The sequence below is a fragment of the Gekko japonicus genome, unplaced genomic scaffold (assembly GCF_001447785.1).
Source record: "Gekko japonicus isolate JY-2015 unplaced genomic scaffold, Gekko_japonicus_V1.1 scaffold7, whole genome shotgun sequence".
NCBI classification, from domain to species: domain Eukaryota; kingdom Metazoa; phylum Chordata; class Lepidosauria; order Squamata; family Gekkonidae; genus Gekko; species Gekko japonicus.
The window spans coordinates 97371-118979 of NW_015159711.1; the positions used below are offsets into that span (position 1 = coordinate 97371).

At 45.3% G+C, this 21609-nt stretch overlaps 1 protein-coding gene across 3 annotated transcripts in view; it reads right to left on the minus strand.

The window, feature by feature from the left end:
* Positions 1-447: 447 nt before the first annotated feature.
* The window catches only part of GATA4 (GATA binding protein 4), a 45002-nt gene continuing 23840 nt past the window's right edge, over positions 448-21609 (minus strand). For all 3 annotated transcript variants that reach the window (XM_015429751.1, XM_015429683.1, XM_015429609.1), the window contains 5 exons: positions 6830-6996; positions 5609-5734; positions 3736-3823; positions 1634-1782; positions 448-630 (listed from right to left, as the gene is read on the minus strand). In XM_015429751.1, the coding sequence (XP_015285237.1) occupies positions 448-630; positions 1634-1782; positions 3736-3823; positions 5609-5734; positions 6830-6996 (713 nt within the window). The remainder of the gene's footprint in view (positions 631-1633; positions 1783-3735; positions 3824-5608; positions 5735-6829; positions 6997-21609) is intronic.

A 21609-nucleotide genomic window follows, 5' to 3' on the forward strand; every position in this document is an offset into this window, starting at 1 on the left:
GGAATGTACAGAGGGGTGAACATGAAGGAACAGATATTTATCTGCTGTGCTTATATGTCACTTTTCTACCTATATGGGTCTCAAAAGTTGTAGATACATGGGGCTGAATGAAATCCTTCCTCTGTGGAAAAGCTTCAGTGGAGTCCAGCTACTATGGAGAACCAGCTAATACGTTTACTCCATTTATAAGGGTCACAGAATTCAGCTATTTAAAAAATTATTTCACAACCTTCAGATCAGGTTGGCTGAATCTTCATGGAGGTTTGATTCAAAGGTATCTCCTTCACTTTTCAAAGCATAATTTGGAATGGTTCTACTAGGATCAGAATCTACATCCCTTGAAGCGGGTGGGTGAAGTAAGGAAGCCCCCCACTGTAGCTTGATTATTGAACGTTGTCTTTGTATCCTGAACAAATGAGCCCCAAATCCATAGAAAGCGGAGGATGGTTATGATGTTAGGATATCTCCATGGCTTTCACCTAAAACCAGGGTATTCCAGGAGTCTTGCTTGGAGCTAGGCTGGGGAGACTGGCTGATACCTGGCTGGTAGCCCTGGGGAGAAAGTTTTAGGGCCGGGATGGCATGATGCAGAGCAGATCCGTGCCCAGGCATTGTAGTGCCTGAGAATGGCTGTTGGTGGAAAGAGAAAAGAGTGAAAATTATTAGCATAAAGGTAGGAAACAATAGGGTGGCTTCCATAATGATCCCACTGATTTAGGACTCTCTTTCCACACCTAAAGGGCCCTCTGATCAATCTTCAAATAACTCTGTTTAGGATTACACTGTAAATTCCATGAGTTGAGTGATTTTCAGACTGTGTTCCAGGAACATTCATTAGCCAGTCAGTGGTTCTTCTACAAGACAACTTGTAGATCATGGTGGATATGGACAGTTGCTTGCCACCTTCCCCACCTGCTGGACTGCACACCTGGAGTTCTGCTCCATACAGCAGGTAGGGGAAGGAGTGGATAATGGACTCAGGGATGGAACAAATAAGGGAAGAAGTCACAACTGCCTCTTCTCCCATTCTACAGGGTAATGTCATTTGTACTTTTGCTTTTTTTAAAAAAAATTATGGACTGTGTTGAACATCAGAAAAGACATGTAAATATTTCATACAAATACAGTATATAAATAGGTGCTTTTCATGATATATATTTTGTGCTAGGTGATCACTAGACCCAACCAATTTTGTTGTCCCTCTGCATACCCTACAAAGTATGGGTAGCAGGTTCCTCGGCAGCTAAACTGTATAGAAATAGTTCCCCGAGTGTAGAAATAATCCTTTTGGACACGTTTTTGATCTCTGCTCTCCCTCAGACCACTCACTCATTAGGATTCCTGTAGTCCACCAAAGTGTATAAAGGTCTAGCACATGAGAGTGCATACTTGGGATCACTGAACAGTCAAGGGATGACCACTTTGCACTGCATATCAAGCGATGAAAGTCTGAGGTTTCAGCCTGCCCTGCCCTAACCCACTTCACAGCATTGGTGTTACAATTAAAAGTGGGTTATGTTGCTTAGAGCTCCTTTGTGGAGCAACTGTAGCTAATTAACAGTGTCCAGGGAGATCTGACCCAAAATCTCTCATGCAGCCTCAGCCTTTCTTCTAGCAACCGCACATTCCTCACCTGGGAAAGTGGGCTCAGGTGCCCATAATGAGATGAAATCCCTGGTTCTGTCTTGATGGGGCGCATTTCTTCAGCAGCCGTGGTGGTTGTGGTGCTGGTGCAGGGGGCAGAACTAATGGCTGAGGTAAGGCTTCCATTACTGGCTGGCCCTGAAAATGTGATCAGACAAAAAAATAAACATCTTTGAGAAAAGAGATCAAGTCAATGCATAGTTCAGAAGCTGCTTTAGGCCTGCAAGTGTCTTCCTTGTCTCCGTCCTTTGAAACTGGTTTCTGATTCTGTGTGGTGCTTAATTAGTTATTTCCTGTTCATTCCTGGGCCCCAGCCTACCTGAATGAATTCTTAATTGTTTGAGGGAAAGCAAAGCTTTTAATTATTGTATGCCTCTTGGCTGAAAAATGTGCTTATTTAATAGCTACTTTTGATGAATAACTGTGCTTCTAGTGAGCTGTACTCTAATTTTGTCATATGATTTTACTGTATTGCTGGTTGTACATATTTCACTGCTTTAGCTGCTGTGGGGAGGAAGGAAGATAGTGCCTACCCTCCTCATCCCCTGGCAGCTGGGCGAGGTGGGGCACAACATCTTCCCACCTGCCTCTCCACTGGACCACAGTGAGGCAGGAAAGTGCTCATCCTCCTCCCACTAAGCAGAGAGAAGCCTCCCCACCCCACCCCAGGCCAGGTGAGGAGGAAGAGGGCAGAGCTCGACCTAAGGTTGGGAAATACCAGGAGATTGGGGGGGTGAGGGAGGGGGCTCAGCAGGGTACAGTGCCATAGTGTTCGCCTTCCAAAGCAGCCATTTTATCTGGTTGAACTGATCTGTCACATGGAGATCAGTTGTAATCTCCAGATACCATCTGGACATTGGCAACCCTAGCTTGATCCTTCCCCACCACTCAGTGGAAGGAGGGAAAGAGAGCAGACCCCCCACCGATTGCCCACTCAGATCAGAGGCAGCTCCTGGAGCGGACCCCAGTGCCATGTAGAGGGCAACAAGGATGTTTGGTGCCCTTCCTCCACTGGTACTCTCTTATATGCATTTCTTTAAATGTTCCGCCACAACAGCTTTGCTCATCAGTCTTCTGCAGGTGCCAACCTGCAAACGGGCAAAGTCTACAACTACTCATACACGTGCCTCTTCCATTCTGGCCACTGCATTGTGGAATGGCCTGCTTGAGGAGGTCAGGAAGGTCCCCACTCTCGTGGCCTTCCACAAACTATGCAAAACTGATTCAGGTGGGTAGCTGTGTTGGTCTGAAGCAACAGAGCAAAGTTTGAGTCCAGTGGCACCTTTAAGACCAACAAAGTTGAATTCTGGGTATACGCTTCCATATCTGATGTGCATACACACGAAAGCTTATACCCAGAATTAAACTTTGTTTGCCTTAAAGGTGCCACTGGACTCAAACTCTGTTCTGTGCAAAACTGAATTATTCAAGAGGGCTTTTCTATGCAGGCAATAGAGTAAACAATTCACAAAGTTACTTAGAAAAATTATTATGGACTGTGGTCTATACTACTGTGTTATTTAATGTGTCATGTTAATACTTATGCTTTACTGCAGCTCTGTTTTTGGACTTCTGGTTGGTTCTGCAACCCTAATTCCTACTGCATTGTTTACTGAATGTCCCATCCATTGATTGTATCAACCCACTCTGTGTAAAACGCACTATCATTTTATGTATTTACTTCTAACCATAACCATTTTCTAGTTTGCCTTGAGACACTGAGAATCAAGACAGATTGTTTAGACTACTGGTACGTTTTTTAAAAAGTAATTAAAACCTTTCCTCGTCTCCCCACCACCACCACCCATGTCCATGTAAAAAATCTATAAACAAACACTGGGGCACCTACCTCTAAATAGCAGAAGTGCCTATAGTTGCAAACAGTCTTGGTTAAAAAAAAAAAAAAGTCCAAGCCCTGAAAAGCTTCAGCTGCTCACTTCCCCACATTAAGCATCTATTGAAGGGGCAGGACAGTTTTTCTCCAGGCCTGTTGACAACTCTGTCTACAACACAGACTGAGTTGTCATGATTACTGACCTATGAATACTGTACTGGTTACAGAACCATTTTTAATTAAAAAAAAATACTCACCTGCTGATGTCTTGGATTTGTTTACATTTTTTGGCTTACGCTTCCTGGTTTGGATCCCCTCTTTTCTCATCGCTAAGGGCCTTGGGACCTAGGAACATGCAATACAGAACAGCTCTATAGGGCAGGTCCAGAAATCCCCCCCCCCCAAAAAAACTTCCAAGATCCACCATGGGACAAAGAATCCCCTTTAAACTCCTCCCTTCCACCCCTGCTGATGTCTTGTATTTCTTTACATTTTTTGGCTTACGCTTCCTGGTTTGGATCCCCTCTTTTCTCATCTCTAAGGGCCGTGGGACCTAGGAATATGCAATACAGAACAGCTCTATATGGCAGGTCCAGAAATCCCCCTCAAAAAACAAACTTCCAAGATCCACCATGGGACAAAGAATCCCCTTTAAACTCCTCCCTTCCACCCCGCAATCAATGGACAGGCAGATCAGATGGTGAGGACAATGAAGGAGTCTCTCTGCCGGATTGTCCAAGGAGACTGGGACCACCGACTAGTGGCCTTCCTCTTCAGCCACTGAATAACCCCGAATGCCTCCACCGGCCGTAGCCCCGCGGAACTCCTCATGGGCCAACGCCGCACAACCCGGCTAGACCGTCTACACCCAGATCGCACTCCGGAACACAGCCCAGCCCCCGAGAGTCAAACAGTGCCCTGTGGATTCTTCCCCAGCGACCCCGTCTACACCCGGAATTTCACCAGAGGCCCAGCATGGGTTCCTGCCAGGGTTATCAGAGTAACAGGGCACATTGACCAGCTCTGCTGCCGGCTCCTTCCAGCAGAACTGAGTCTGCTCGCAACACTCCCACAGGACAGCGAGGAGGAGCTGCCAAGCCCCCTGGAACTTGAGGCAGAGAGGGACCTGCCCACAGCCAGCGAACAACCAATAGCCAGCAAGCTGCCATCTGAAAGTGCAGACAGAACGCTGGAGTCAGCTGTCACAGGCAGCCCCAGATATCACCTACGCTGCCACTGCCCACCAGTTCCCTGGCGGGACCATCCGACTCTGTCCCAGTGACCTCGGGGGAGGGGTGTTATCTCTTGAGCCTGAACTGTACTTGCAAAAGAACTTAGCTTGGGGTTGCATAACAATAGCTTGCTAGGATCCTAGAATGGACCAGTAGGGTGACAGGGATCCTAGAGTTACCCAATTGGGAAACAGTATAGTGTAAATAGCCTATAGTTGGGAGTGGGGTGTGTTTTGTGTGTAACCTTTTTCAGGCATAAATACCTGGCTTCGGCCAGGGGTTTCTCAGCCTTCTTTCTCTTGCTGAATCACTAATAAACTATGAGCTTATCACTTGAACGCATCTGAACCCAGTATATTTCACAGACCCAACCAGAAATACACATGACAAAATTTAGTTTTTATCACATGTTTTGCCCAGCTCCATGAGGCCCCAGAATTTTGTCCTCCTTTTCCCCAATAAACCATGGCACCTTCTTTTGTGCAGAAAGTCCCAAGTACATTTCCTGGGATCTCCATTTAAAAGATCGCAGGGAGTAAACATGGCACCTTAAAAAGGCCATTTCCTCTTTTAGACAATAGCGAGGTACTGCTAGTCAGTGCAGATAATACTGAGCTACATGGATGTTTGCCTTTTTAAAAGGCAGCTTCCCGTGTTCAAGGATTATGCTCTTTACCCTTTTGGCATGACAGAGATTTTGCAGCCAGCTATCAGCCTTGCAGATAAGGTGTAAGGATCGCTGGCGATCCCTCACTCTCTGATCTTTTGCCACTCTCACCATTTTCCTTGGACTCAATGGCCACAAGGAACTGGTTCCCACAGAAAGTGCTGAGCAGAGGGACGGGTTCTGAAGAGAGGACAGGAGAGGAAAGTCACTGCTTTGTTTTGCTGCTCTTACCCCATGAAGCTTCATGTACAAGCCACAGGCATTGCAGACTGGCTCGCCTTCAGCATTCCGGCGCCACAGTGTGGTCGTATTTGTATGGCAGTTGGCACACGCGAGCCCAACCCTACGGGAAGCCGACTGTAAAAAAAAAAGTCCAAAGAAGAACAAGTGAGAAGCAAAAGATGGTGGTAAAGCTAGATTTCCAGTGTTAAAGGGATTGTGCTTTATTGCTCTTCATAGATCCTGCATTCTTCTTCATGGCTATCCATACCTTGGCTTTGTCGGTAACTGCGGAACTATCACTGGTTTCTTCCCTCTCTCCCCCGTCCTTGTCCAGATCCTGGAAACAGAATGTCACTGACTCTGATACTCAGAACACCCTCCCAAAACACCTACATGTCCTATTCTCCATCCTTCAGTGGTCTCACCCTCTGTTGAAATACATGGTAGACTTTCATGGGGCACAGAGTGCCCTTTTTGCTTATATTATTCTGTAAAATACCAGGACCACTGATCATATAATAAGAATAACAATAATAACAATAAATAGATGTTGTGGAATTTAGATTTATTTGACACAAAATCTGGGTATTATTTGACTTCTTACTGCTTTTGGGGAACACTCCAAGAAACTGAACATGACTTATAAATAGAAATGTATGGGCTCCAAGTTTAAAAAATAAATTTTGTGATCCTTATAAATGGAGCAAATGTATTAGCTGGTTCTCCATAGTAGCTGGACTCCACTGAAGCTTTTCCACAGAGGAAGGATTTCATTCAGCCCCTTGTATCTACCACTTTTGAGACCCATATAGGTAGAAAAGTGACATATAAGCACAGCAGATAAACAAATATCTGTTCCTTCATGTTCACCCCTCTGTACATTCCAATGCACATGTGGAGCTCTTACACAAGTGGGGTTCACATCTGCAAAGGGACAGATGTGCATCCCTTCCCTTGAAATGGTGGTTAAACCCTTGTGGGCTTGGCTATCCTGCCTGAATTGCGCAATCAGGTGGAAGCTGATTCTCTTTCAGAAGTATTACTTTCTCACCACCACCCCACAGCTGCAAGCAGAAATCCTTCCTTCCATAGAAATGCTCTGGTAGATCCAAGCCAATGTGTTCTGCTTTTGTTACTTATTAATCATAATGGGGGGGGGGTTGAGATGACAAAGTGTGAACGCAGTAGGAGTGTCCACCACAGCCCAGTCACATGCAGGCCTTTCCTTACCAGCCTTCTCTGGGGCTTGATTAGTGGTCGGTTAATGCCATTCATTTCGTGGTAGAGCCCACAGGTACTGCACAGATAGTGGCCAGTGCCGTCTCTCCTCCACAGCGGGGTCGACATGGCCCCACAGTTGACGCATTCACGACCTTCAGAATAATCTTCAAAAAACTCTGTAGGTTCAAGAGAGAAAGACAAAGAGAGAAATCAAAAACATCAGAAAAAAATGTATTTTATTGAAATATTTTGTAGAATTGCAGACTACTCCAAGTGGACTGTGCTATGTATTACTGTATTTTCAATATTTGCTGTATGGACAACTTTCCAGTAGTTTACAGCGCTGTTGTGACTTAGTGATAGAACGTGCAGACGGTGCCAGGTTCAGTCCTGGGCATCTCCAGTCAAACAGTTTCGGTAATAAGTAATGTGAAAGACCCCTCCTTGCAGAGCTGCTGCAATTCAAGGGTAGACAGTACTCACCTTGATAAACAAATGGCTTGACTCAGTAGAAGGCAGCTTCATATCTTCTAACACTTATGGGATTATAGCAGACCAGCTGTTTCATATGCTTTCAGTTTCAGCTAATCTGCTATAAATCTGCTATGAACCTCTGGAAAGCCCACATGAAGCAGTAGATAAAAGTGTGTGTGTGTGTGTGTGTGTGTGTGTTTCTTTGCACATTCTTAAATTTTCCCTGGATATTGTAGATATTTTCTTTGATTAACCCATGTTTTACAGTTAACCATGGAAGTATCCACTGGTATGCTCTTCGCACAACACAATAGAAAGACTCCCTCCACACACACACACACACACACACATCCCTAAAGGGCTTGGCCAGCTCAGTTGCCACAAGCCTTCGTTGTCTGGGTTTTGGCCAGATTGTGGTTGTGCCACAGGGTTGCCAACCTCCAGGTGGGGCCTGGAGTTGTTCCACTATTACAACAGATCTCCAGATGACAAGAGGTTTAAATTCCCCTAGAGAGAATGGATGCTTTGGAGGGTAAACTCTATGGGCATTGCACCCTGCCGAGGTCCCTCCACTCTGGGCTCCCTCAGGCTCCACCCCCAAAATCTCCAGGTATTTCCTCATCCAGAGCTGGCAACCCTAGTGTGCCACCCTGTGTCTGCATGGACTGTTAGCTGGGCTAGATTTCCAAGTTTCATTTTTAAAAACCTCTAGCCCTTGTAGATCCAGAAGCGTCTGGCAAATGTGTTCTGTCCAACCACTGAATGATAGAGAAGCCCAGCCTTTGGTGTTATGCCCAGTAAGGAAAGTCACAGGTATGACTGACATGCTTGCTACGCCTTCTGACAAGCCTTGCTGTTATCTGAGAAGAAAGTAGGAACAATTCCAAATAGAAACAAACTGAAAATTAGGCTTCCCTCAGTCCCGCCAAATCTATTGTGGTAATTGCTGGGAGCAGACTCAATAATGTACTTGGTTTGTAAAATTAGCAAAAAAAGCAAATGCAGCTGCCCAGATTTAGGGGACTGGATTTGAGGACTTGGAATATGGCAACCCAGAGGCATTTGCTTGGCAGGCATGAGAAACAGGATGCTGGACTAGGCCTTAGGTCCTCTCCAGCAGAGATCTTTTGTTCTTAAGTGAGAGAGGGTAGTCTTGGATGGGGGGGGGGGAGTGTATAATGATTCCCTTGAAGAAAAAAAGGAATTGAGACTTTTGAAGAATTCCACTTGCCCATGCGCAGATGCAGATTTACTGCCTCACTGAGGCTAGGCCTGAGTCTCTCATTAGACATTATGAAGGGAAGCTATGCTTGGTAAATGGGTTAATAGCCTAATCCTGTGCATGTTTATTTGGCAGGAAACCCCACAGTTCAATGGGGCTGACTCCCAAGAAAGTATGCCTAGGAACAGAACCTTAGTGCATGGAGCACACATCTCCCTGTTAGCCTTCAGAAGTGGCCACTAGAGGGAAGCCTCATTCCAGTCTATACTACAGCACTAGTAATGAGAGAGCCAGTTTGGTGTAGTGGTTAAGAACAGCAGACTCTAATCTGGAAGAACCGGGTTTGATTTCCCACTCTTTTACATGAAGCCAGCCGGGTGACGTTGGGTCAGTCACAGTTCCTTCAGAGTTCCCTCAGCCTCTAAAAACAAATCCAGCTTGCCACTAGCATAACGCTAGAAACAGAACTTGTTGCTGCCAGACAATCTTAAGATCTCCTGCCTATTCTACACACACAATGCCATACATTAGTCAATTAATTAGCACTAGTAATCTCAACATTGTGTGGGAGTACTGCTGTAAGTTTACCAACAGAGAAAACTGCCTACTGTGTCTCTTCATAATTCACTGTTCTGGCCTTGCTTCCTTTATTTATCGAACTTATTTAATTTTTGTTATTTATAGTCTGTCTCACTTTCTAATCAGCCCCTTCTGGGAATGAAAAGTGGATAATTCTCCTCCTCTGCTCTGGGTATGCTTCAAACGTCCAATCTATACCAATCCAGAGGTTCATTCTCTGCTTTCTGAGAAAGCTGCATGTTGTGGCTCTCCATGAGTCACTGCTCTGTATTTGCTTTTTTCCTGTCACAGGCACATCCAGAACAGTAACATGCATAAACAGAGGAAAGTGATCTGAAGGCAAGGAATTACGTGTTAGACACTGTAAACTTTTTGTGGTGTCACAATAAGGTGCGTTCTCCAATTTTTACTCAGAAAAATAGGTTTCAGAAGACTGGGAATTACTATCTTAGCCTTTTGTTGATTTCCTCCTCCTCTTCCTCCTCCACCCTCCTGCCTGGGTGTCCGCTTTGACTTTTGTTTGACATCATGGGGAGGAGGGAATATTTCTATGAAGGCATTACATTTCTGATATGTAAACACACTTTGTTTTGTTTATTTGGCAAAGATGCGGTGGGTTTCATCCAGCAACATATTAACAGAGACCACCAAATTGTACAGCAGCCCTGTAAGACAGGCCAGTGCCACTGCCATTCACATATGGTAGATGGGGGTGGGTGGGTAGAGAGCTTGAAGCCACCCAGTTAGTACATGGCTGGGATGAGATTCAAACCAGTGCTCCATTGTCCACAGCTCACACTTATGAATGTCTAAGCACCCTGGGTGAAAGTAAACTGGTGCAGGCCAGTACAGAATATCAGTAATAAACTGGCTGCAGTGGTACCTTCCATTTTCTGCCTCAAGCCCCTATTTTAAAAGAGACAGTAAGGAAGACCTGACTTGTCGCTCTCCAGAGCTCAGCAGGGTCAGCCCTGATTAGTACTTGGATGGGAGACCGCCAAGGAAGGCCTGGGGTGCAATGGCAAATCATCTGTGCTCATCCCTTGCCGTGGAAACTCAATGAGGGTTGCCATGAGTTGTTTGGTACTTGATGGCTCTTTCCACTACTGCAAGTAAGAAGTGTGTAATTTTCACCCCTGCTGTGCATAGTATTTTCATTATTAAATGCAGAGTTGAAAAACAGGTCACTGACGTTTAGTAGTCAGTGTAGCTGCTTACTGTCCAATGTCATTATCTGCTGACGTTTGGCCAGTCTTGACTATAGCAAACAAACCGATGCTTTTGGCTCCCATGGGAATCAGATAGTTACAAAGGAACTTAATAGGTCTCAGTGGCTCAGTTCAGATAATCTTCTGTAAAGGAGAGGTACCTTGTATTTACCAGACCCACTTCAAACCATGGCTCCTGATTCCCATTTGGAGGGGAAGCACTGGCCATAGTTGGCAGATCTAGATGTCACAGCAAGTTATGGTTAGTATAGTGTGTTGTTTTGGGGAATCATCTGTACCAAGCCTGTGCATGTTTTTCAGGAATGGGCAGTTTACCACCACCACCACCACCACCCCCGGATGAGACCCATGACTCAAGCTCTGCAAGTACATATGAGTGAAAGAGACACTTGGCCACTGGAAACTAGACAGAGGGAGGGAGAAAGAGAAAATGTGGGAACTGGGGTGTGTGTGGATTGAGATATGGCCTTGGGGAGGGGATCCTCCACAAATTGCTCTCTGGGTATCTGACGCAGTATCAGATTTCTGCTTCCCACGTGCATTGCTGATTTGCTCATACTGAAGATATTAGAAAGAGGAGCCCAGTTCTTCAGAGCCCTCTCATCCTGCCCCCCAGGAATATCAACTCATTCAGAACTGTGGAACAATTACATCTGATGGATTGATTCAGTACATTTTAACACCGCCCTTCTCCAAGGAGCTCAGGGAGCTATACATCATTCTCTCTTCCTCCATTTGATCCTCACAACAATCCTGTGAGGTAGGCTAAGCTGAGACAGACAGAGAAAGAGGCCAGTCCAAGGTTACATGATGAGCAAAAGAAGACTCATAAAGGTGTAGGCGGGCAGGCCGAATATATTTCACGTACCTAATTTGGCCTTTGTACCACAAAAGATAAATTTGGTCAATTTTTTCTGCTTATTATCCTCCAACATGAATCATCCATAAAAATACAAACTGCTGAGAGAGAGAGAGAGAGAGAGAGAGAGAGAGAGAGAGAGACTTAAGTGAGATTTGGAATGGGGCACATAGAGAGGAGGGAAGAGGAAAGTGGTGTCCTTGCTCTCTGGTTTGTTCAGGATTTATATGCGGCACACGCTGCTAGGGACGCCTGGGATTTATCATACTCGAACAGAGAGCTGTTTGTGCTACATGCTGGAATAAGGAGACAGAATATACATAATGTCCAGGCCTGGGTTGATAAGCAGTGCATTTTTGGAAGCAATTCAGACACAGCCATGCCAGACAGAAGCTGAGACTGGAATAGTTTGCAAAGCTGATTCTGGGAAGGCTGGCCCAGGAACTGAGCTTGTGCATAGGCCTTCATTTTCTGAGGCTCCCATAGATCAGATCTCATCTTGATGGGTATGATGGAAAAAAGGGATAAAAAAACTTTCCAAGGTTGTATATAACTCAGGCTTGCCAAGCTGAAAGCCAAATGCAGCCCACTGGACATGATGGCCCAATGTGTGACTGCCAAAGCGAGGGAGCGGGGTTGTCAAGCACTTGGCAGCCACACTGTGCGGCCGGTGCACTACATTTAACTTGGCAGGTCATCCGTTGTCCAGGCAGGAGCATAAGCATTCCTAGATTGGTTAGTCATTCCCTGAAAACAGGCAGATTCTCAACTGTAGTTTTAACAGCGTCATGTCATAATTCAACAGACTAAAAGTTAGTTTTCCACTGGCACGGGGGTCTGAGGCTGCATTCAGACATCACAGGCAAACAGGTTTGTGACGGAGGTGCATGAACACAGCTTTGTCACCATGCTTGTGCACTAGTCTTGCTCCTCCCTATGATGCCCAGAGCGCAACTGAAGTTTCTGGAGTATGGGAAGCTTTGGATCCAGTTCCAATTTGCTGTGACAGCAACAGGCAAATGCCAGGGCAAATTGGAGTTTGTTCCCTTCTCCCCAGATAAGATGTAGGTAGGGAGCACACAGGCACACATCAAGCCGGCAGATCAGGAGGCAGAGTCTTGTGAGGAATGAGTGGAGCTTAGAGCTGATGGCACATGGCCAGTCAGGGGAAGAGCTTGGTTGTGCTGTGGTGGCTGCGTGTGTGTCTGTGTGCAACAGTGTGTGGGGCAAACGGCAAATGTCATGAAGCCAGGCAGAAAAATCACCAGCCCCCTCGATTGTCAGGGTATAATGGAGTAGGGATGCTCAGCAGCACAGTCGCCGGACTTCTTTCTAACCTGGACCTCATCAACCTGAGCTCCTTGTAGAAAGCGATTATCACTTCAAAGCCATTTGTGCACACTCTGCCTCTCATGAGTAACCCTGTCCTGGGAGTTGCAGCAGCTGTTTTAGGGGGCACTTGTATCCCAAGAGTAAAAACATAAACACCGCCTGGCCCTGGTTGGCCCCTGTGTGAAACAGGATGCTGAACCAGATGGACCCTTCGTGTGATTCACTCCAGCATAACTGGCTTTTGCATTGGAGGAAGAACCACTTTAAGATGGAGGAAGGCTCTGCCCCCATGTCTGCCGGAAAGCACCTAGGGTTGCCAGCCGTGGCTTGGGAAATACCAGGTGCCTCCAAACCTGCATTTTCCTCCAGGGGAGCTGATCTGTGTAGTCTGTAATTCCAGAACAACGCCGGGCCCACCTAGAGGTTGACAATGCTAACTCCATTCCAGGCCTACCTAAAGTGGTGGAACTCCGCCCCCCTACTTCATCTGTCTGATCTGGCCTCCATCCTCAGGCAAAATTGTTTATTTTGAAAATTGGCAGCAGTGTGCCCCCACTGATGGAGCTTTGAGCCCTTCTGTGGCCGCATGTTGTTACAATGCAAAAGTCAGAGATACTGCCCCCATGCCCCTCCCAGAAAGTGACAGGCAGCTCTAAATCTAGCCATTATGGGACCTCTTGACATTTATTCTTTCCCATAAGTATCTGAACAACTTGGAAAGGAAATGCTTATTCAGGCAGCAAAAGGTCTGAACGGCTCCTGGCCTGAGTCAGAACAATAGGTGACAAGTGGCATCCACATCCCCTCCGAGATTTATGGGTTTCTAATGGTGCTTTTCAAAATCTCCCTTTTCTGCTGCTGAGGTATTTCAGAAGCAATGGTTTTTACTCTCCCCCCCCCCTCAAGTCACAGATGATTTATGGTGACCCTGTAGGGTTTTCAAGCCAAGAGATGTTCAGATGTTTGCGATCGCCTGCCTTCATCTAATGACCCCGGTATTTCTTGGTATCATCCAAATACTGACCAGGGCTGATCCTGCTTAGCTTCTGAAATCTGATGAGATCAGGCTAGCCTGGGCTACCCAGGGTTAGGGCAATGATTTTTACTAGGACCACTCAAAACAGTGAGTGCAGTTTTCGAGTTCCTCAGAACTCCAGGAACCTCTTGGGGGCTATCTGGAACAGAACAGTGGGAAACTATGATAGTCTTTATATTCACAAAGCTGGCGTTTGAAACCACTTTCTTCCTCTCTCTACACTTACTCTTTTTTATAAACAGCCAACCCTGGTGAAGACTTCTGGGGAATTTTGAAAGCTGGTGGCCTAAGATTTTTGTTGATCTAAATAAAAAGTTATTACACTATTGTTGCCTTTTTTGGGGGGGGGAATGGAATTCATGGCCACATACAATGTTTCTGTTTGGGGAAATACTGTGTTTACCTGTTTTAGAAAGGGACAAGAAGGGGGACCCGCGATACTCACGGGAAGGGGGAGAGGAGCTCCATGCGGAGGAGGAGGAGGAAGCAACCGCAGATAAGCCTCCCCCCCCCTCGCACCTATGGCGAGGCCCGTGTGGCTCCCAGCCACCGGGCCTGCTAAGCCTCCCCCCCCCGCACCAATGGTGAGGCCCATGCAGCTCCCACCGGACCCGCCAAGCCTTCTCCCCCACCCTCCTGGCACCAATTGTGAGGCCTGCGTGGCTCCCAGGCGTCGGCCCCTCCAAGCTTTCTCCCTCCTCCCCCCCCAGCGGTGGCGGCGAGGCAGTTCACAGAGCGTTCTCTGCGCATGCGCAGGGAACGCTCTTTTACTTTTTGGGGGATTAAAGTATCCCCCCTATAGATTTCAGATTTTTCTGCACTTCTGGGGATTGCCCCAAATGTGCAGGAAAATCTCTTTGCCCCCTAGGTGCCCCCGATGTGTGTATTTAGATATCTGCACGCAGGGGGGTGCCTTGGATTCTGCAGCTGGAGGAGGAAGATCTTCTAATGAGACTTTGCTTATTGGGGGGGGGGAATCACGTGCTCTCCAATCACTGCACAATTCTCTCCAATTATCCATATGCCATCAGCGGTGTTCCCTCTAAGCTGAGTTAATGTGAGCTAGCTCACAGTTTTTTAGCCTCCGGATCACACATTTTTGTCTTAGCTCATGAAGGAGGGCTCCAGAGTAAACTAGTTTATGCAGTAGCCAGGTCGCCGCTCACAACTTTGATGCCAGTTGCTCACAAAGTGGAATTTTTGCTCACAAGACTCCATGGCTTAGAGGGAACATTGGCCATCAGTACAACATTTTAAAATTGTGTAAGGCCCTGAGTTGAATAGCCCAGGCGAGCCCAATCTTTTCAGATCTCAAAAGCTAAGCAGGGTAATGGCAAGTACTTGGATGTGAGACCTCCTTGAAGTACCAGAGGCGAGAGGCGGGGGCAGGCTTTATTCCCCCATCTCTCTGAATATCCTCCAGGCCCCCAGTAGTGGTCAGTCACCAGAGGTCACCATGACTTCCAGGTGCGCGCGCGCACACACACACACACACATGCACATGCACATATTTTTTAAGAAACCCAAAATACCAAAAAAAAAAAATTGTGTAAGGAAAGGACTTGGTTTCACTGACCTGTTTGTAAGACTTCTGTGGGCATCTCCTCGGTCACTGAGAAACAAAATGCTGGGTTAAATGGGCCACTGGTCTGATCCTGCATAGCTGCTCTTCAGTTCTTCAGATTATAATCTCAGATTTTGTGAATATAATGATGTTTTTCTCTGCTCTCAGCCTGACAGGGATCAGTGTGCTCCAGAGAGTTATGGGGAGGGTTTTTGATAAACTGCTGCCTTTAATCTGTCATGGTTATACCCAGATAGATCTAAGCAGGTGTTTACAGAGGTGCCTCTCTGTCATCCTTTGGAGTAGACTGGAGATTCTTTGGAATATCTCCAGTTTATTCCCAGGTCTGTGTGTATGGTACAAAGAAAACAATTCAGTTGACACTTCTCAGAAGTTGTATTTTAGGTGCCAAAGGACCTTGGCATGAACTGAAGCATTGTGAGCCACTAGAGGGGGATCCTGAGCTGCACCTAGTTAAGGCCTGCTTGGTGTAATTCTCCTAAATTGTGTGTCAGATCTCCATCTTCTCTGGGCTGTGGGACTTTGTTTTTATCACTCTGTGTCCTTTCATCTCCAGCCTCTTCTCCTATGCTACAGATGGGAATGGGCTTTCAGTCATACCATCCTAGTCTTCTGTTTACAGAGGAAGGAAATTTAATATCAACATTCCTGTAGCTTGTGAAGCACCTTGTCAGATTGGCAAAGCGCTTCTACCAAGGAGGAGCCACACTTCAGGCCCTGGGAAAGCACTTTTGGCTCTAAACAGAGCTTGAGAGGAACCTCTCCCCTCTCTCAGAAAGCATGGCATTTCTAAAACAATTTGTTATGATAAGGGAAAGTGAGCCAAAATTCTCAGGACAGCCTTGATAAATGGGGCTGCCAGGTTCAAGCCAATCCTGTGGAATTAGGCAGAAAGGAATATCAAGCACTGCCCACTTGGAAGGAAAGCAAAATAAAATTTCTGAAAGAGTGTAATCCAGCAGAGGGATAACACACGAGGCACCAAGCATGCCCATGCCTGGATCTTTTTTCCTAGCTTGTGCTGTAGAAACTTTCTGTCCTGGTAGTTACTCTTTCTCAGCCATATCAACCAATTAAACAATTAATGGGTTCAGTCCATCCCTCTATATAGAAACCTTTTTGAGATTCTGAGGGAACTGTGAGACAAGTTATAATTCCATAGGGAAACCCTAGATCTGAGGGTTTCTACATGATAGTCACATATCTGTCCGTTCATCTGCCAAGTGGGGTGGGGTGGGTCTATTTAGAGAGCAAGGGGCTGAGAGAGGTTCTGAATCCTGCTCCTTTCCTGCCTTATGGATGGGGAAGCCTAGCTCAAAAATATTCCTTCAAACAGCAGCATACAGTAGTGTGAGGTGAGGAAGGGGATAAGGTTTTTCCGGTGCACTCTTTTCTACTAAAAATAGAGCTCTGTCCTTCTTTACGTATGATGGTTGAACATGAGTAAAACACATGTTGATATAGCCAGCCCCCCATCATGTCTAGTTTCACCCTCACTGAAGTGATGGAATTGTGTCTGGGCTATGCCACTACAGACCTCAGGTGGAAGTTTATACAGATGTTCTACCACACTCCAAAGAATACAGAGAAAACTAACCATCAGAGAGAAAGCAAGGCTAGAACCCTTCTCCTGGTGATACTCGGGGATTAAAAAAATATATATATGGAGGAGCATTTCATCATCTGAGCTGCCCCCTGCAATCCATAGTGGTACACCCAAGACGCAATTTGACCACCTCAGGAAAAACATGCAGCCAGTGAAGAGCCTTGAAGTTCTATTGATTTCAGCGGGTGAGCAAAACATATACTTCTGTCTTCTTTATACGAGTCATAACTTAAGAGGTTTAACCATCTACCATCCTATAAAGTGTGTAAAAATACTGTAGAAATGTGGTATTATATGATGAAGGAAAATGCCAACATAGTATAGGAAAGTATCAAATCATATTTTGCTTTAAGCTTGGGTCTGCTCGCTAATATATCCTATTTACAAGCAGGATGATAATAGTGGCAGCTAGAACATTGAGCTTGGAACAACACTAGGATCACATTGGACATGTCTTCCTTCTTTGTCTAGTGTTATCAGTACCACGTTTGCAGAAGCTCCTTAAAACATAATTTTAGAAATGTTGACGGAATCATCCTCCCCACACCCGGCAACTACTTAGTCTCTAGGCCTCCCTCAACACTTGTTAGTATTTCTTTAAGATCACCTGCCACATACCATAAAAGCATTAATTCTCAGATAGTTAATCATTATTGGCTATATCATGACATAAAGATGTAGTCATGGATAATATGTTACCAGTTCCTAGCTATGATAGCTAAACAGAAACTCCATTTTCAAGTGCACTGAATCTCTGAATGAGATGTTGGGACAAGTAATAAGAAAAGGCCATAATCTTATATGGCCTGCATGACAACTTCCATCTGGTTGGCCACTATTGGAAGCACTGGGGTGGATCCTACAAGCCACGAGTGCAAAGTTTCATACAGACAGATCTTTGTCTTCCCTCAACCACTAAGATCCTGGAAAAGCCAGTGCTGGAAATAGAGAGACCCTTGTGGGCATCATGTCTCTTCTGCTGGTGAAGGAAGCATGATGAAGTACACTTTCCACTGGCACAGAGGGATGGACGGCAATTTTGCCTTATTCTCCTCACTGTAGCCCCCCCCCCCCCCCGTTCTCATGGCATTTTGTCCACAAGAATCCCCCCACAAACACTGGTTAACACTAAGATAACACTGACTTTTCTTGGGGAGGGGGGGTCGCTGGTAGAATGGGAAAGACAGGCAAAGATCCATCACCATAAACGTAGAATCCATACCGGGATGCTAGACTAGATAAATGTTCATCTGATCCAGCAAGGGAATCCTTATGTTTGTACTTTCAGGATGAGCCCAGATATTCAGTCTCGTTTGATGGTACTGGGAATGAAATGTCATTTTTTTACCACTATGCAGACTTAAGTGCCAACACCTGCCATGGAAACTCCAAGGTGTGTTTCTCCTTTCTTTTTGGGTGCATTTTGTGCTGGACATAAGTCAAAAACAGTCTCCGGCTCTCATGATTAATATGGTCTCTTAGAAAGGTGGGGAAAGGAACCGATGGAGTTTCCTTTCAAACTGTTCAGGCTGTGATCTGTTTTTCACATTAACAATCTGATATGGGTTTTTCTCATACCTTAAGGCACAGTATCACAAGTTTTAGCACCTCATAGTGAGGCAGCTGAACACCATTCTTTAAAATGCTTTACAAAAGCAGAAAGGTCTACCAATTTAGGATGTGTTTATTTTTAAATAGAAATACCACCATTAGGTGACAAATCCTTGTAATATGACTTGGTTTCTCATTCATATAAACACGTCCTCATAAACTAGATGGAAATTGTGAGCTGGATTGTACCGTTCAACACAGCTCAGTGCAGAACCTTCCTCTGGTGCAAGACACCTTGAAGGCTGTTTGCACTGGAGGAAGGATTTGCACTCGGGTGAGCAGAATGGGACCATCTAACCCATAGCCATGAAGAATTCTCTGTATCTCCAATTAACCACCTGGGAGGCGCTTTTAGAAAAGAATGATTAAGTGTAAAGAGACTGTTGAGAATTTGCCACCTGAGGAAAATGGCTCATGTGTAAATTAGGTTGCCAACCTACAGGTAGTAGCTGGAGATATCCTGCTATTACAACTGATCTCCAGGAGATTGATTTGACTTATTAGATTTTTACCCCACCCTCCCGGCCGAAGCCTTGAGTTTCCCTTGAGAAAATGGCCACTTTGGAAGGTGGACTCTATGGCATTACACCCCATTAAAGTCTCTCCCTCCCCAAGCCCCAACCTCAAAATCTCCAGGACCCTATACTCATATGAATAGTACAGTATTGGAAGCGTGAACCCACATGAGATTAGGCAGCTCTACTGAAGAAGAAGAAAACTATTTTTCTTTACACAGAAGAGGACCTGAGAGAGTTTGCAGCTCTAATGCTGCATCGTTCACACAATTTTTGAATCATGAATGAATATTCAAAATCACTGCAATAATTTAATTTTTAAAACTTGAGTTTCACAGTTGATCTTTGCTGGCCAACACTCGTAATAGAATTTTAGTTTTGTCAGTACATGATCTCCATCTTTCAAACAAGAAGCTCCCAATTTGCAGCTGAATCCAAAAATCTAAATTTTGAGAATTGGGAGGTACTTAAATTGGTCTTAATGTTCATCTAAAGCACACAGATCAACAATTTAGGCTCATTCCACAGAGATCAGCAGGATGTAGATATATTACATTATGGTCACATCCAGGCATTTGAAGATCCCAGGGCTGGCTTTCAAATCATGAGATTTCTTTTGACTGTCAATAGGCTTCCTTTCAGCTGCAAGGACTGGAAAATAGATGAAAGCTAAGATTCTTTACCTAATCATAGGACTTTATGGGCTGGGGCTTTCAAGGATGAGACCAAAGTCTGAAAATGTTGCATGACAACATTTCAAATGAGCAACAGTTGATCTAAATCAATGGCTTATGGGCCTCTACAAAGCTTCCTCGCCAGGTCCCAGCAAGTCTCTGTAGGCCGCTGCAGTCGCCTAGAGGCTTAGAAAGTTGAAGTTTAACTAAAAAGCATCCAATGAGATGCCTTCATGAATGGTGCTGGCCCAGGATCCGACCTGAGCATTAGTGAGCGGGAAGGGCCCCCAAACCCAAGCTCTTTGATAGCAAGCCTTCCTAAAGGATCTAGAGCCTTTGTATGTTAAACAAACAGAATTAACTGAACTGTAAGTCTGTCTTTGATGGTCTTATCAGGAATAGTTGACATATTTAGGCCTGTCTGTCACGTGCTGGCAAATGCCCCTCAGCCACACCAATGGGACTTCTCTCTGGCCTGTTTTTCGCACCCTCTTTATCCCTTGGTTCAAGGAATTCATGGTAGAACACGAAGTTCTCCTCTCCACCGTTTAATCCTCCTAACAACTATGTGAGAGCTGAGAGGAGGAGACAGTGATTGGCCCAAGATCACCCAGTGAATTGCATGGCTATGTAAGGGTTGACCTTATGTCTTCCAGCCCTCGCATTCTAAACACTACTGCAGTTTAGAAGTGCTGTGTAAATAGATAAAGGACTGTGAAGGGTTAATTCTTCACAGAAGCCAGAAAGCCTTGAGTGACAGGCTGTTCCAAGAGATCTGATTGGTTAGCATCAGCTGAGCAGAGAAAGTCTGGAGAGAGCTGCATGCTGAGGAGAGATCCAGTCAGATTTCTGCCTTGACTGAATTGAGTCTGAGTTCAACTCTAGGCAAGAAGAGTCGAGTACTGACAGTTTCTGAATTCAGCCCTGACTGAGAGCTGTTTAAAACAAACAGGAGAACTGGGAGAAAGTTGGCAAGGAAGTTTTGGAAGTAGGCAAAGACTCCCAGTCAGGCCAAAGAAAGGGGATAGATCTTCCAGAGAAAGAAAAAAAATTCCCTACCCAGTCAAACAAGGAGTTAGCTCTGAAGACTGCAGAGACCCCTGGTCTGGTGTGGTTAGAAACTGCCTCTGGAGACCTTAAGAGTCAGTTAAAAACTCAAGACAAATAGTGGTGTTTCAAGAGAAGGTGGTTTAGTACTGGAAAGAATGTGCCAGCCTTATGGAAACCAAGAGTCAGAGAATACTCAAAGAAAGTGTATTGGAGTATTTGGGGGAAACACCAGAACAAAAGCCTCTCAACATAAAGATTTGAGTCACTGTGAAAAGCTGAAGAAACTCTCATTAGCCTGAAATATAAGAACTAAAGTCTATGCATGTACTGATTTTACCTCAGAGTTATCTATATTGAGTTACTTCAGAAATTTTACCCCTGATTTCACCTGACCTTTCCCCCCTATGTTGAATAAAATATTTTGTTAATTTGGAATATAAAAATGTCTCAAGTGCCATTTAAGCTGTATAAGTTAAAGGGGGCTCCCATTCCTTCCCTCAGGTTCCTGGGCTGAGCAAACAGCCAAAATAGTATACTGTGACAGGGTGGGACAGCCAGAATTCCTCAGGAAAGAAGAAAACAGATAACTAGGGCAGCTCAGTCACAAAAGTGAAAGAAAAACAGAGGGAAAATCTTGCCTCTGGGGCCGTCATAACACCCCACAGACGTTCAGGTGATAGATCAAGGAGTAGGACAATACCAACAGCCTCCATGTGTCTGTCCAAGCTCACGGCTAGGGTTGCCAACCCCCAAGTGTGAACCCCCAAGTTGGGCCTAGAGTTCTCCTGGAATTACAGCTGATCTTCTTGAGATCATTTCTTCTGGAGAAAATATAACTCTGTAAAGCAGGTCAGTATTGTTCTATCTTCATATTACACTTGGACATGATGAAACTGAAAAATGCTGTCTTGGCTAAAGCCTGTTCTTGCATTTAGGGTTGAAATGACATTGGAACCAAGGACTTCCTTGGCTATACTTCTGTCTTTTATCCAGTACATGATATCCCCCTCCAGGAAT